The sequence below is a fragment of the Cryptomeria japonica genome, chromosome 5 (assembly GCF_030272615.1).
Source record: "Cryptomeria japonica chromosome 5, Sugi_1.0, whole genome shotgun sequence".
Taxonomy (NCBI): domain Eukaryota; kingdom Viridiplantae; phylum Streptophyta; class Pinopsida; order Cupressales; family Cupressaceae; genus Cryptomeria; species Cryptomeria japonica.
In genome coordinates, this window is record NC_081409.1 from 153,258,944 (window position 1) to 153,277,159 (window position 18,216).

Here is an 18,216-nt window from a genome sequence, read left to right on the forward strand (position 1 = left end):
AAGGGATAGTTATATATAAAAAATAACAAAAAATAAATAAAAATCTAGATAAATTTCAAATATTCATATAATAACACTAATAAGACATTCATTATGGATTTTATACACGACATTATAGATCCTTATTTACAGGGTTAATGCCCCCTACACACCAAGAACAAAGAGTTTGCCGAGAAATTAAATAAAAAATACAGAGATTACAACCAAATAGTGTCATTAGTAAAGGCGGTAAAATAAAATATTGGGGATTAATTTAAAGAGCAATAAGGAGGATAACAGGACTCGGCCCTCGTATTACATAGGTTTAATGTTTTCAGTGAATGCAGAGAATACGTAGGTGGCTAGTACAATTACGACATTACAAACTTTGTACCCTAGAACAGAGACGGGCGTCAAATTGAGGCATGATATTTCAGGCAATTTAAATGCATTCTCAGTAAACTACTATGTTTTCTCATCCTTACCATTAGAGAAAACCTTGAACCTTCATTGTTACTGGTTTGCAGTTGTAGATAATTTCACCACCGATCATCTTGACTCGAGGACAGTGTAAGGAAATTCTATAGCGCTATCATTTTTCATCAAAAAATTTAAGAAGCTTCCAATATTTGCATCTAACGGAAAGAAAGATGTGAACATTTTCATTTTCCCTTGAGATTTTGAATAAGTCAGTTTCCATAGTATTTGCTTAAAATTGAAGAGAACATGAAAACATAATATTTTGCGTTGTAAATTGAAAAAAGCCGCGAGTACATTTGTGACCATTTTAGCGCAATCTCGTGACGTTTGACACCTGAATTTAGAAATAGACGACTTTCAAGCAGGAGGAAAAAATAAGACTTCAGCATCACTGCAATATAATTTGTAAGGACGATCAAACTGCTCTCCTAAATTGAAAACGAAAATACAAATGAAATAACTTTGCATCTATTTCACTCAGAGTGCAAAAAAGTAGTAGAAAAGGAATCAGCAAAAATTGTCGAACTAGATCAGCAACTAACTACAATCAGTAAGGCAGCGTCAGGACACAAAAATGTTAATTAAAGAAATCCTTCAACCAAAAGCGTGGAGAAAACATACAGAGAACTGCAACAGTGTGACTTGCTCCCGCGGAGACCAACAACACTCTGCGGCTCCCTCCCTCACAGATCGCTCCCTCCATATTTTTTTCCAGCCCTAGGAGATTTCAAACACAATGGCTGGTAGTAACCAACAAATATCATACTCAGCTTCACGCCGTCGGAATTGAATTTTCACTGTAACACTTTCAGACAGTACACCAGCATAAAAGGTTCATCTGAATCTTCCTTCTTTCGGTACGACTGCTGCCTTGAAAGCTGGGCTCAAATTTTGCCGGAGGTAGTGTGAATGGGTAGGCATGATTAAGTTTGGTTTGAAGGACAAAATTTAACCAGGGAACGACGATGGACTACAATGTCCGCCTCCAATGACATCCTTGGCAGCAGTTAAGCGCATTTTACTCTCCTCCACATATTTTTCCATGCTGTTGGAAAAACCCATGCTAGTAAAGTCTACGAGATGTAATTTTCGCGTCGCCGATGAATTAAATTACTACGCCCGGTGAGACCTGCGGACCCTCATAAATTATTATCTGCCAAAGATATCTTTTTGTAACCATCATTCAACTACTCCGAAGTGCGCGTCTGAAGTTGACGACCGTTAATTTGTCGTTTTCGTGTAATTACTATGTTAAAAATAATTATAACTTGTTTTTTACCCAGACTTAACACCGTATTTTTCATGTGCTATTTTGTAAATTGGTTCAATGGCTATGCAGTCACATAAAAAGTGTCCTATATATAACTTCCTTTTTATGACGCTGCATAGCCACTTCCCATGTGATTGAGGATGCCCAAATTATATAATAATAATAATATATAAAGCGCAATCGTGGGGACAAAGGCTAAAGAAAGACAAACAAACAAATCCCATAAAATGTGAATAATGAGTAAAGCATTTGAGAAAGTATCATCACCAATCAATACAAAATCAATTCTTGTTGAAGATTATATCATGTAGATTATATAAAACAAGTGCTACTTGTCTTGTTTTTAGTATAGTTTTAATAATAATTATAATTTAATTTGAATAATGATTATATTTTTAAAATTATAATAATTAAGAAAAAAATGATGTGGGGAAAATAGGTAAACAATGATTTCATTTTTTAATATGACAGTTGTTATCAGAAATGATCTGATTAAACTCAAGTCGAAGCAACAACAGGTGGTTGTCTGTTGGTGGAAGCTAGACTTTGCTAGTAAAAGTTTACAAATCCTTCAAAGTATGTTGCCCATTTCACATATTGGAAAAAAAATTAATAGTATAGTTGCTTGTAAAAACATTAAAAAGAACGTTCTGCTGGAAAAAAAAAAATTTATTTTTTATTTTTTTATAGTTCTTACGGTTCTAGGTTTTAAACATCTCAAGTAAATAGTGTGAGAGTGGATGATTTTTAATATTTTTAAGTAAATAATTTATTTGTAAGTAAATAATATTTAATAATAAAAAATATTATTCAATTTATTTTATAAAATGATATAAATATTTTTTCAATTGAGATCTTATAAATATATGATAAATATTTTATATATATATTTATATTTATTACTAAATATTAATATTATTTGTTTAATTTATTATTAAATTCATTAATTCAATATTATTGTTTATTGTTTATTGTTTATTATTGTTTATTGTTTCACATCTTTGTTGATGTAATTCTATGTCAAATGGTTGTGTACTTTAATTTGATTTTAGCATATGATCTCTTCATTAAAAAGAGATTATTTGTAATTACTTAATTTAGAAATATAATATGTAAATTGGATGAAGTAGAAGTATATTTTGTTATCAAGTAAATTTTCAATATGAATTTTTTATTTAATATTATAAATATATGATAAATTATATATATTAAAAAAATAAAATATAATTCCTAATAGATCATAGTTCAAGATTAATTGTCATGACTTTTTAGTTTTTTATGTATATTAATTAAATAAAATAAATTTTATATGATAACATTTTTATAAAAAACATCAATAAAACTAATTAATCTAAATATTTAATACAAAACCACTGATATTCTTGGGTATTGAGCTACCAAAAAAAATGAATGATTAATCTGGTTGCCCTCATTGTGATATGTTTTAATTGACAATTTGACTGGAATATCAAAAATTACAGGATTCAAATATATTTGCACTGTTTGGTAGAGGGGACGAAAGTAGTTTCAAAGCAGCCATAAAAATTAATCGGTACCTATATTCCCGCCTAAATGGTTGTCACGAACATTATTTGTTTTAGAACATTATTTGTTTTAGATTTCCGAAAAATCCGCTTATAACAACAAAAGTTGTATTGGCCAATCAAAATACAAAAAAATATTTTTTTATAATATGAAAACTTAAAAATTGCACAAGTAACTTTAGAAAATAAAAATATTTTTAAAAACAAAAATAAAACCTTGTTTGTAATTGGTTCAAATTAAATTTTTTAATAACTAGTTAACTGTAAAAAAGAAAAACTCATTACAATAGTATTTGCCTAACGGCAAGTACTAATAAGAGATTTTTTCGAACTTTAAAATTTTTTATGATTGTAATTGTATATATATTTTATTTATAATTTTCTAAACTAAAATATATTTTAATATTTGAAGTATAAAAATTAAAATATAAAATTCAATTATTAATTTTAGATTGTAATTAAATATATTGTATTCAACAAATTATTGTTTAATTGAAAATGTCAAAAAAAATTAAATAGAATTTAATTATAATTAGAATAAATAATAATAACAATAAGATTTTAAAAAGTATATTTATTTAAAATGATTTATATTTGGAATGGCAGAAGGAGAGTTGGAGAGAGGAGTAGGGAAGAAATTAAGGGTCTTGACACCGAACCAACTGGTACTCCACCATTGTTGCTACTATGATTGCTGACATTCCCATTACCTCCTGAATTGTTAGAGGTACAGGCATGGTGTCCATTGGTGTCATGGTTTGACTTTGACCCCCACCAGCATTATGATTCAATGTGGCCATCAACTGGGACATCATGTCCATCATAGTATCGAACTTTTTCTCAACTCCCTCCACAACCCCATTAGCAACATTCTAATCTAATGTTCTCTTAGCAATTAGATCCACTGAATCGGTTGCATCAACCTCTTTCTCTATGTTTCTCAAAACCTTTGAAAAGGTATCTTCCACTGGCACTGACGGTATCTGAAATTGTTGGCTTCTCTGCTCTCTGTTGTACTATCTAGTATCTTTGTCACTCATGGAGAACCCTTATCACACAGGCTGGAAGGAAGAGTGGCTTTGATACCACTGTAATATCCCCAACAATTTTGTTTTATTTTTAACAAGATTACAGTTTTTTTTATTTTTAACAAGATTATAGTTTTTTTATTTTTAACAAGATTACAGTCACACCAACCCCCGTTAGGGATTGGAATAAGAAAACTAAACCAGCTGAAAAGAACCCTACACTGTTTGATCACTGAGAGCCCAAGTTGGGCTCGGGTGAGAGCATACGATGGCAGGGGATCGTTAGATGCAAACTTCTGAAAATGTTTATTACAATAATGGCCAGCAAGCCAACCCTTTCCACTTTCCAATGGGTAAAACAAGGAAACTTGGCGGTAAACAAGCCAAGTAAACAAAACATACTCAAGCACAAATCACTCTACCGCAATATTTCAACGGGAGGACTAAACACTTACAACAAAGCTCAACTCAACCACTTATGCATCGGGAGGACCATTACAAACAAAATATCACTTGACCGCTTATTCAATACGAGGACAGTATTACAAAGATCATATGTAGGCGGCAAGCCAGCCTCTTCCACTTTTCAGTGGGTATTTACTTTACAATCCAGAAATGGTTGTTAGTACTACTATCCAGCCTTAGAATAAAGAGATGCAATGCATAGAAAAGAGAGATTATACTATCCAATACTGATGAATACCTCCAAGCTTAACACAATTAGCAAACTCAAACCCACTCATAAAGAAATAACACACCATTGATCACTAAACTGAAAATACAAGCATAGCACGTAGATTACAACCACTACCAAATTCACTATTATGCTCATAACTCACCCAAAACAACTCGGAAAGACACAAAAACTGAAGCAAATTAAAGCTAAGACAAAGGTGGTGCAATCAGAACCTCAAACTTGCACCGCGAACACCACCAACAACCAGCACACAAACCAAGGCAACCAAGAAATGGTACGACCCAGCTGGGAAGTACAATTTGCTGCCAAAAATCAAAAACCACACCAACAGAAATGCCAAAGTAGAAGAATGATATTCCTCCAATTACACTTCCAACGAGCTAATACCCAAAATGATCGATTGCACAGGCAAGGAGATATGATCAAATCTTCGCTTCAGCCACACCAAACCAATACACTGAAAAACACTCCACACTCTGAAAGAATACTGAAACACACACTGAAAACAGGAAGCACACTCACAAATAACTCCAAGAAAATGCTGAAATCAGCTAGGTACTATATTTCAAGTATAAAACTGGCAAAACTAGGGAGCCACAACTCCAAAACTCAAGTTCACTCACCATTTCGGCAACAAAACGATATGATTTCTTCAAGATGATCAAATGAGGAGCCCATCCCTTGTATTTATAGATTTCTCCATCTGAAATTTCAAATGCAAATGGCGCCCAAACTCATTTAAAATTCACTTCATTTCATTTCATGTCTTTCTCCAAGTATGGTGTCCACCTTCTTATCTTCCTAGTCATACTTTTCCCTAGGAAATCGCCATGTTATAACATTATCATTACAAGGCATAAAACTCATTCATTTTGACGCCATCAACTTAGTGAAATAAACATGTGACTTAGGATAAATAATATAATGTTCTCCTTCTAAGTCATTCCTCCAAAATAATCAGTGAAATAATTAAATATTAAACTTTAGAATAAAGTGGTAATATTTAATTAATCAATTATAAATCGTCCACTAATTACTGCCAAATCAACCATATGAACGGGAGCGCAAAAAATACTAATTCTCGACTAGATTCGAACTCTGCTCAAGACTGCCACAAATAGCTTTGTCTGAACTGATACTTACTAAAAATAGTAAGTCACGAAGACATGCTCGTCAAACCCTATGAGAGAGCTCGGAAAACCTAAAAAACCTCAAAATCCAGTCAACTGCCACCAACTTACTAAAAATTGTAAGTTCAAAAATCACTCCGAAAGGGAATGCATGTTAAACCACGGTTAAGCTCTTGAAAAACCCAGAAGGAATCCTCAATTCTTTGTGCCAAACTCCAACTAGAACATCCCTGAAAATTGCAAATAATCCTCCTAGAAAATAGGACACCCTAATTCCTCGTTCCAGTCAACCTACGGGTTTCCAAAATAGGCTAATGGACCACTGATTACTTCCTACTGAGAAGGGGACATTACAGTACTTGGCATTTATGAGCAAAGAAAATGATAATATATAAAGGAAAGGGTGGACGTTTTGAGACTTGCTTTTCAAATCCACTTCATAACTCATATATTTCTCCTTTTAAAAACAAGGTAGTTCCACTCTATAGAATATTACAATGCATGGCTAGAATATTTAAGAGACCATAAATTTACTTGTTGAAAAATATAAGAGAAGGGTTGTGACTATATAAGGAGTGTTTGATGATAAGATAATGAAATTTGCATACCCATGTCATTTTCCATTTAGTTTAGTATATCTACCTCATGGAACATTTTTTATACAATTAAACATTGATAAGTGGCACTCTTGTGTAAGGTTTGCTTCAAACCTCGAAAGTTGTTCATCTACAATTGCTCCCATTTATGTTCATTTATAAATGTTAATAGGATTAGAACCAAGTTGTTACTTGATTGATTAGGTTGAAAACCCTTTTGGCTACTTGATCTAATCATCTATTATGTTGAGACACTAGAAGGGTGACCTAATGGAGACTTATAGTGAACACCTAGAAGCTGGGGGGAGTGCACATATTAAGTTCATTAAAAATATCCTACACTTGATTGTAAAAAATAAGACATGAAGTTGGTATTGTAGAGATATAAGAACAACAATGCCACAATAGAAGTTGTGTGGCACCTACATAAGGTTTGAATTGTGTAGACACATAAAATTAATTAAATTGATTATCCCTTGTATCGCATAATTAATTAAATTAATCATGTGAGCCCTTTTTTATGCCCAAATTAATTAAATTGTATTTAATTAATTCCCCCTTTCCATCCATATAGTTAATTATATTTGTCTCATTTCCTCTAAAGTCTAATTTATTTCAATAAATCAAACTCAATTGTAGTAAAATATTTCAATCCTCCTCCTAATCCCAATTAATTAAATTAGTTTGGTGATTCCAACAAACCCACCTTTTAACCCTCTTCATTAAGTTAATTAACTTAAGCCTAATCCCTATTAACATATATCCTATTTTTTAATGTTACGCACCTACCCAAGTCCACATGTGACTCCTTTCATAAATGACTTGTATGCACAAGTCATTTCACCCATCCACCTCCATCCCTTCATCAACCCAAGTTGAAGAATCCATATCTTCCTCCATCACACCATCCCCACAACCCCAACCAAGACGAGCATGTTTCAGAGAATGCTAGCATTAATTCCTCTCTACCTCAAGATCAAAACATCCCTCCATCTCATGATACCATTCAATCTCAAAATCCAAGTCTACCTTCCGCTCCATCCCATGATCCCCTTCCATCTCAAGATTTGATTATCCCTCCTAATCCCCTTCAGGATCTCATTCTTCATCAAGATAAAAACATTACTTCTATCCAACACAATGATTCCCCTCCATGTTAAGATCAAGTCACTCCATCTCCTAATCCTATTACATTTTAAGAGGAAAGTATCCCCTCCATCCAATTACAAGATGCCCTTCCATCTCAAGATCCAATAGTCCATCCCACTGCACCACATGTTCCCATCCCAAGTCAAGATCAAAGTATTCCTCCATCACTATGTCGTGATCCTAATACATCTAAAAATCCCAATATTCCTCCTAATCCCCCACATGATCCCAATCCTACACGAGATACCATCATCCCTATCCAAGCTATTCATGAATACCATACTTATCAACTTGGCTCTTCCACTTTCATCCACTATGGTTTCCTCCAAGAGCTTACAACTCCTTCCACCTCGCCTCCCCCTTAGAAAGGACTTGCATCTTGTTTCCAAAATAATAGGTATCCTATTGGAAAAAATAATTTATAAAAAAATGAATTATCAAGGAAAAGGGTTACACCTCCATGAACAAGGCATATTGGAACCCCTTCAAGTAACGTAAATGAAAGATCATATGGCCCTGGCTACAAGGCTCATGCTCAAGATGTTAGTATATCTTCCATCCCTCCTAAATCCAAAATCCCTTTGTATAAATCAAAATCACACCATCCACTATCTTCCACTTCTATTTTGGACCCTTATGTCCAAAAGTTTATTCCTTCCTCATCTGCATCCGTTTTGGGTCCTTATATTCCAAAGCCAAACCCTTCACCCCTTCCATCCATGTTGTGTCCTTGCATCCCTCCATCCACCACTCTATCACCTCAAATCACTACGAGAGATCAACAAAGGCATGCATCCTTGACTCCCTTCCCATCCTCTTCTTCCACCATACCATCCATAAAATATCTAGCTCATTCATATTCATACACCCATACCATTGCTATTGGAAGTAATTTGGATGCCAAACCTAAAATACACAAAGCCAGCAATCCACAAAAATCCAAGGATCAACATGTCCCATCAAAAAGACATGCTCAAGAAATGACAAATATGATCCAAAAGAAAAAAAGAAAAATTCAAAATACCACAAAGGCCCACAAAGAAAAAATCAAAAACTCTAGGTGGATTCTAAAACTACTCCTTGAAGCAATGCACCTCAAAGAAACTTCCAAATTGGCATCCAACATTGCTAATCCAAATGCTTCCTCCACTCACAAATCCTCCAATCCTCTATCTTCAAAATCCATTTTGGGCCCTTACGTCTCAAAATCCACTATCTTAAGGCCATCATCCCCTTCATCTATTTTGGGTCCTCATGTCCCAAAATCCATAATTGATCCTCCATCTAATGTAAAATCCTCTCCTCCACAAGTCCACCACCCTTCAAGGTGTGTGCCAATGTTGATAATCCCACCATCCCCATCCATTTATCCACAAGTCTTTCACAACCCCGTCCATTCTCCATAATCCCATTCCTTTAGTCAAAACTTTTGCATAAATCCTTATCCCCCTTCATCTTCCATCCATTTTATCTCCCCGTCTATTTATACCAACATCTATGAGTCAAACTCCAGTTATCTCGATTAAATATAGCACATATTCAAGGGATACCATCAATGGAACTAGATGCTTGCATCCTCCCTCCATCTTCCTTTCACACATCCACTATCTTCCACCTCCACTTGTCTTCATCCTTATCCATCCAAAAATTCGAAAAAAAACAAAAAAAAATGATGCAAAAATGGAAAAAAATAAAATAAAAAAAAATAAGAGAAAAAGAAAATGTAAAGAGAAAAAATCCATCCAATGGTGAAAACCACATCTTGTGGTACCTTGGGTATGTACCATGATGAAAACTTGGTAAACAAGCATCGTGTGTAATCTCCTCATCCTCTTGCACTCTACAATTGGGAGCAAGCTTCACCCAAACTATCCTACCATCGCCATCCTCCATATCCCTTATCCTCTATCCACATCCTATCTAAGTCCATCCTGCTTTCCTATCTTTGATCTGGACTATCCATTCCATCTATCCTTCATCCAATATCCATCATCCTATCTAAGTCCGTCATCTTTACCCATATTTGATCTTGACTATCCCGTCCATATCATCCATCTATCCTAACCATATCCTCCATCTCATAGTCCTCATCATATTCAAACACACCCTTCCTATCTTTGATCTTGATCATGCTAGAGGAAAAATAATATCCAAGCATGTTTTTTTAATATTAAATATAGTTTAAAAATAGTAACAATAACCATGGATGGACTATACTATCACATGGAGCTTCACGATAAAACTATAAAGTGCCGGATAGACTATCCTGCCTAATACTATTGTTGTTTACATCTTTTCATCATGTTGTACAAATACTTCTATAGAAAACCCATACAAAAGGAACAATGTACTTTGAGTTGCTAATAAAAGACACTATACTAGCTTAAGATTGATATAAGACTACTAATACATTTCCTCATAAACATCACAAAACTTTAAAGGACATGGGCTCACTTCTCCATCCATGAGGTCCACCCCATAGGACCTTCCATCCAAATAACAGTCTTGTTCCTCGGGATCACTCCTGCCTCCACTAACTGAGCCTGGTATTGACATTCCATCTTCTTCCCTTCATTAATCTCATTCATGAAAGCTTATAATGCATTAACAAATAGATATCTTTCAATGTTGAATTTAAACCATGTATACCTATGGAATAGCTCTAAAAAGTAGACCCTAGTGGACCCATCTTCAATGAATCTTTCAAATTTCTTGACCACTAGCCTCATGACAACCGAAACCTGCACATCAATATTGTAATATATGAGTCTTCTTAGAGACTCATTAAGCAATATGTCCTTATTGTGGAATCTATCCTCTTTCCTAATTTTTCATATAATCCAGAGAATTTCACAAAAAATCAATAATAAAAAATGGTTAGTATCCTTTTTCATGCCTTTAATTTAACCATGCAAAAGATCATTATAAGAGAAGCCATTCTTGAAGTTAATCCCAAACATACTCCATATTTCTTTGGCAAAGTTACAATTAAAAAAGATATGCATAATATTTTCAAAGGTTCTACATATATTACAAACATCAATGTCATTATGGTCATTTTTAATAGGTAATTTGTGCAACATAAACAACCACTTAAAACACTTCTTCTTTGTTGAGATATTAGTGTAAAGTGGAAAATTGAACCCTAGTGATTCCCCACCTAGGAAAGAGAAAGGAAATCACTAGGATTATTTTCACTTGGGAGATACTTTATATTCAAAAGAGGGGTTGAATTCACTAGATCCAAACCTTAGAGTGAATAAGGATCCGAATACTAATTGCAATTTACCCTCTTTTGTAAGTAGAAGAGTTGACTTATTAACTATGCAGAAAATGAAGACAAAATCGATGAAATAAGAAGACACTAATTCAGGATCGCGTTGTAACTTCAAATCTGAGGTATTTAGACTAATACGAACCTGCCCTGCAAATTTGGAGAAAAGTTGTCGGGACCGAGTTGAAGTTGGACCAGGTCCTCCGAAAAATCCTCGAGTCCAAAAGAGTTTTTCCGTCTCTACAAATGAAGCCTAAATCTACAATTACAGTCACGCACCTGCAACCTACACACAGAAAAGAAGGGAAGAAGGGTTGTGGATAGGGGTTTGCCTTAGTCAAACCCCAGTTGAGGAATCAACCTTGAAAGAAAGTAATTGCAAATGCTTAAATGTAAATAATGGAAATGTATACCTTGTAGAGCTACAATTTGTTGATGATGGTTGCTTTGCTTCTTGAATGTAATCACAAGTGTTGTATGAAATGGCATGTAACATGAAAAAACCCTAATACACACACATGCTTGCAAATGAATGTTGTAATGTTGCTCCAATGGATGAATGAAGAAGACGAGTGAAGAAGAAGACTTGATGGATGCTTGAATGCTTGATGACGATAATGAAGGCCCCCTCCTGAATTATGTTTATATTCGCTTATTCTTGCATAATTTTCGCTTATACAAATGACAGGACTAAATCCATTCTTATACTTGCCTAGGAGAATTAATTTTTATCTCACTGAAGGCCAACATAGGATAATTTAAGTTCCTGAGAAGCAAATTAGGTCCAAGGGTCAGATGGACCCATCTTAGGGCCACCCTAAGAGGGAGGACGGGGGCGCCACGCCCCTATCCTCGAGGGGTAAGTGGCGCCATGCCCCTATCCTAACCTATTTTGGGGCCTAGACAGGGTCACAAGGTGATGCAGGGGCAGACACAGGAGAAGATTTTAAATGATGATGCAAAGAGGGGTCCCAATTAAGTAGGGGAATGCAATCGCCAAAGTTCGAGCCTAAAATATGGTAAAAATTTCAAAGGTTGCAATTTTATGACGCTACATTTAGCCCCCACTTTAGCGGGAGTATCGCTTACACCAATACTATCGGTAAAGTAGAAGAAAAAGAGAGATTAAGATGAGAAATGTGGAGCAAGATCACAAGGAGTATAAGACATCACTAATCTCGAGGAACCAAGCACCCAATATCAAGATCTTAACTCACTCAAACATATGCAAGAGCACACAAGACAAGACAAACAATACAAGACAAAGCACAAAACAACACACGACAAAACAAAACACGAGACCACAAATCAACTAGCCGAAGAGACCTCGATACTAAAATGTCTCAACAATTAATTGAAACACAAAGACAAATGCCATCACATAAACACCAATAATCACATAAAAGAGCAAACCTAACATCATCCATTAACCATCAATAGTAAAACTTAGAGTTTATGAGAGGAAGAAGAGAGATAACATGAATGCACACTTTGGTGATCAATGAGAAGAAAGGCGAACACAAGGAACCATGGACATCTCGCCCCTAGAATTAGGTGATCCTTGGAGAAAAAAGGGCATGGAAACCTAGCCCCCAAATTTTGTCTAGGTGATCCATGCAAGGGAGGAGGGTGAGAACATCGTTAGTTCCACTCAACCTCGTGCACGTGTGTGCAAGTGAGGTTTGAAGCACCTCATAGGAGTCTATGCCCAAGTATGCTACAATCTGTATAAGATGTATAGTACAAATGTCAAGAAAGTGGTGACATCTTGCTTTAAGAGGCTGCCCTCTGGTTCTAAGAATAAAAGAAAAGTGGCGACTTCTCGCTCTAAGAAGTTGTCCTCTGGTTCCGAGAATGACCCACTGTATAATAGAAAAGTGGCGACATCTCGCTATAAGAGGTTGTGCTCTGGTTCTGAGAATGACCCACTGTATAAGGGATACAATGCGCGAGACAAATATAGTACAAAAGGAGCAGCGTGGGTGCCCCCCCTTACGATGTCAACATAGTTTAATGTTGATATCTTAAGGAAAGTAAAACAAGGATACCTACCTTCAACACAAAGAAGATATCCATTATGCAACAATGTCATAGGTCTATGCAAGACAGGGAATACTCTTCAAGCCAGGATAAGATAGTTGAAAAGAGATATCTTGTTGTAAGTGTAAAGGAGATCCTTGGAGGAGAAGAGATCTTTTCTTAGAAGACATCTACCTCCAAGAGGAGTTGTCTTAGACAAATATAACATCTTCTAGAACGAAGCACATAAGAGAACAAGAAGTCAATCCTTCCTCTTATTGCTAGGTGAAAGGGATTCTTAATGAAGGATAACTGACTTTTATCCCAATGGGGATGGGTGAATTTATTATAGATGTACATTACCAAGTGTGAAAGAGATTGTAGGAAAGGACTTACACTCCTTGTATAAGAGAAAACCCTTGAGTTTTCAACAACAATTCCACACAAGGAATGACATCAAGTAATAAAATTCACACCATCCACAACATAGGAAAGAGTGGATCGTTAAAGAAAGAGATAGAAAGAGAGAGAGAGATCATTGCCCACCAATTGTAGGACAATGAGAAAAATTACACAACTTATAAAGAGAGACTACTCATAAGAGGCGTATCATTTCAAGCAAGGAATACATCCTAACCAAGGAATAAACATGCGCTCGTATGAAGGATAACTCCATTCAAGAAAGGACATCAAGTTATGAATAACACAATAGATGAGGTAATTTTCAAAGAGAGAGAAAGAAGAAAGAGGTTCACAAAAGTTCTCCGAGGAGAGATTGTTCATAATAGACGTACTGTTTCAAGCAAGGAGAAGATCCCACTCACGGAACAGACATGCGCCCGCATGAAGGAAAACTTCGTGCAAGAAAGGACATCAAGTTTATGAATAATGTACTCCATAAAGAAAATAGTGAAACCTTAGAAAGAGGAAAATGAATATTCTTGCCCCCCAATAATAGAGGCAAGAATAAATAGACTATTATGTTTCTCACTAAGTATGATTACACCTGAAATTGTACCACCATGAATGACAAAGAGCCCCCAATAGGTAGGCTAACTATGTCACATAGCGAGGAGCAACATAATAGGAAGTTGAATGTCATTTTAAATGATCATGATGAATATGCCATTCATTATCAGATGTTATTTTTAAAATGTCTGAATCAATGTAATGTTGTATTTGTGTTTTCAAAGCTTGACAGTCATTAAAGTAGAATGGGCATGGGTTTGATAATAGTTACAAAAAGAAGAAGTTTGAGAATGTTGTTTACATTTTCTTCTTTGTTTAGGACAAAGAGAAAATATTAATTTAGAATTTAGAAGATTGGTCAACACATTTTCTTGTTGTAACTCAAAATTAAAATGAGAATTTATGGATTTACAAGACAATGGAGAAGAAGATGTTGACAAAGGAAAGTGTGATATCTCATGACTTTGTCGCTCACATTCAAGCATTTGTCCATTGCATCCATGTCTATGTTGAAAAGAGGGTTCACTCTTAGGGGGAATCGGAGATTTGTGTTAAGAGAAAAATTTGGAATATGAAATTCAGGCATCTTAGACTTTCTAGAAAAGGTAGGAGTGAAATCTAAGGACCCCAAATAATCCTCTAACAGTTCTTCTTTTGGAACTTCTTTCGTAGGAGATGGTGTATTTGAGTGAATGAATAGAGAATTGTAGGAACTAATAAAGCATATGATGCTTCACCTATGTTCTCATCAACTACCTCATTAGTACATGTGTAAGGCACAACATGATAATCAAGAAGAATTTTTGGTTTCCTCGGAACGTGAATAGAATTGATTTGATTTTTTTTAGGCTCTTGATTTTTGGGAGAGAGAGCATTATGATGAGAAATAATATAATCCTCTTGTTCTAAGGTATCTTTATGTTCAAGACACTCATTAGGAAAAGGACTATCATATGTAATTAATGCTTCATCTTTAGAGGGAAGATCGTGAAAAGGAGGTATGGTATCCCTAGGATAAGTAGCCATAATAGCATCCTCTTGCACAAAATAATCCTTATGAGGGAGGGTACTTTTTAGGAGAAGAAGGGACACAATTCTCCAAAGATTCATCTTTAGGAGGGAGATCTTTGAAAGAAGTGTTCATATTCCCTTTTTGCACCAATGTTCCCTCATTAATGAGATCAATTTTATGAGAGGGTAAAGCATAGGTGTGAATGAAAGGGAGAACTAAATTATCATCATATGCATGAAAGGGAGCATCATGAACATCTTTAATGTAAGTTGAAATTGAATTAGCAAAATAAGATAAGAACTCCATATGCACTTATGATCAAGCAAGAAACTCATGTGGCATTTAACCATAATAATGTTCACCCCATACATCCATAGAAAATTTAATAAAAGAGGGAAAATGGAATTTAAATTGCAAATTTTAAATTTGAATTTGAAATTGTGAAATTTGAATTTGAAATTTGAAGCATGCAAAATAATTGAATAATTCAAAGTTCTAGAAAAAATGATTATTCAATTAAATGAACAAATTCATTGAAAGGGTAATAATGCAACCTCCTAGGAAATTGAAATTTAAAATTAAAATTAGGATTATATAGAAAAATAACCTCTTAATGTAAAAATTATTCAAAAGAGATTGAATTTTTCAAATTGGGCCCTATGGGATACCACTTAATTTAAAATTTAAAATGGACACAATTAAGATTTTAAAATTAAGGCAGATTATAATTAACCACTTAATTTTAAATGTTTCCTTGAAAGTTGCAATGTTGAAATTGGGAAATGTTTTCAATTTTAGAGGGATCAAAATTTGACAAATCAGCCAATTTTCTAGATTTAAGCAATTAAATACAGTCATAACAGTCTCCCGAAATTATGAGAAAAAAGTCAGAGACCAGGTTGAAAGTGCACCTGGTCCTCCCAACTTTTTCGGAAATTTTCAATGATCAAAATTCAACAAAATCCGCCAATTTTCTGCATTTAAGCAATTAAATACAGTCATAACAGTCTCCCAAAATTTCGGGAAAAAATCCAGGGACCAAGTTGAAAGAGCACCCGGTCCTCCCAACTTTTTCGAAAATTTTTTAGGGATGAAAGCTACGATGATTTGAGAGATAACCCCAAAAAATTAATTGATTTTACGATCTCTAGATAGGCGAAATTAAGGTTTGAATGTCGAAATAGGACCCTATTAAGGTTTTGAAAAAGATGAGATATGAATTGCAAATTTGAAAAAGATCAAACCTAATGGATAGGTCCACCTTGAATAATAGTTAGAAAACTGAAATTGGTTGAAATTGATTGAAATTTGCACAAAATCCAATTAAATTTGAAAATTGGGGTTTTGGGACCTAACCACTAAATTTGAAATTTTAAATTTTGGGAAAAGGAGAGAAATTGAAAGTTTGAATTTTAGGCAAGAAGACAAGTCTGAAAATAGTCACAAATTTAAAATTAAATGTAAATCCATTTTTTGCACAAGTTCAAGTTGATGTTTGAAAATTAGGGTTTTGACAATTAACCACTATATTTTGTAAACTTGATTTGCAAATTGAACAAGACAATGAAAGAATTAAATTTAATAAGCAATGTAATTTTCAGATCTAAGACAATAAAGATCATTTTTTGCAAAATACGAGTTCAATGTAAACCATGTAAGACGTCGGGTTCAGCAAAATGTATAGTAGAAAATTGAACCCTAGTGATTCCCCACCTAGAAGAGAGAAAGGAAATCACTAAGATGATTTTCACTTGGGAGATAATTATATTCAAAAGAGGGGTTGGATTCACTAGATCCAAACCCTAGAGTGAATAAGGATCTGAATACTAATTTCAATTTACCCTCTTTTGTAAGTAGAAGAGTTTACTTGTTGACTATTCAAAAACTGAAGACAAAATGGTTGCAATAAGGAGCTACCGATTCGAGATCGTGTTGTAACTTTGAATCTAAGGTATTTAGATTGATACGGACCTGCCCTGCAAATTTAGAGAAAAATTTTCGGGACCGAGTTGAAGTTGCACTAGGTCCTCCGAAAAATCCGTGAGTCGAAAAGGGTTTTTTCGTCTCTGCAAATGAAGCCTAAATCTACAATTACAGCTACGCACCTACAACCTACACACATAAAAGAAGGGAAGAAGGGTTGTGGATAGGGGTTTGCCTTGATCAAACCCTGGTTGAGGAATCAACCTTAAAAGAAGGTAATTGCAAATGATTAAATGTAAAAAATGGAAATGTATACCTTCTAGATCTGCAATTTGTTGATGATGGTTGTTTTGCTTCTTGAATGTAATCACAAGTGTTGCATGAAATGGCATGTAACATGAAAAAACCCTAACACACACACATGATTGCAAATGAATGTTGTAATATTGCTCCAATGGATGAATGAAGATGACACATGAAGAAGAAGACTTGATGGATGCTTGAATGCTTGATGATGATAATGAAGGCCCCCTCCTGAATTCTGTTTATCTTCGCTTTTTCTTGCATAATTTCTGCTTCTACAAATGAGGATTAAATCCCTTTTTATACTTGCCTAGGAGAATTAATTTTTTTCTCACTGAAGGTCGACATAGGAGAATTTAAGTCTCCGATAAGCAAATTAGGTCCAAGGGTTAGATCGACCCATCTTAGGGCCACTCTAAGGGGGAGGGAAAGTGTGCCACACCCCCGTCCTGGGGGGAAAGGGGTGCCACGCCCCTGTCCTGCCCTATTGTGGGACCTAGACAGGGTCACAAGGTCATGCAGGGGCCGACATAGGAGAAGATTTGAAATGATGATGCAAAGAGGGGTCCCAATTAAATAAGGGAATGCAGTCGCCAAGGTAAGGGCCTAAAATGCGGTCAAAATTGCAAAGGTTGCAATTTTATGACGCTACAATTAGAATGTCAGTAAAAATAATATGTTTTGCCAATCGTTACTATTGTAATTCACATTCCAAATAGTATTCATTTGAGTAATAAAATCAACATTAGAAGATAGATCGTCATAGATGAGATTAGCCTTAGTGTTTCTCAACGCAGATCCATCCGCCCATGTGTATGATGTAAATCTATCCTCTCTCATCCC

At 34.9% G+C, this 18,216-nt stretch overlaps 1 protein-coding gene across 2 annotated transcripts in view; it reads right to left on the reverse strand.

The window, feature by feature from the left end:
- The window catches only part of LOC131067629 (ultraviolet-B receptor UVR8), a 195,006-nt gene that overhangs the window by 148,477 nt on the left and 28,313 nt on the right, over positions 1 to 18,216 (reverse strand). Inside the window, exon 1 of one of the 2 annotated variants that reach the window (XM_058002717.2) lies at positions 1,081 to 1,505. The exons of the other annotated variant lie outside the window; for it this stretch is intronic. Coding sequence (XP_057858700.2) covers positions 1,081 to 1,162 — 82 coding nt within the window. The 5' untranslated portion in view covers positions 1,163 to 1,505. Of the gene's footprint in view, positions 1 to 1,080; positions 1,506 to 18,216 lie in introns of those variants that run through there. 2 annotated transcript variants of the gene reach the window in all.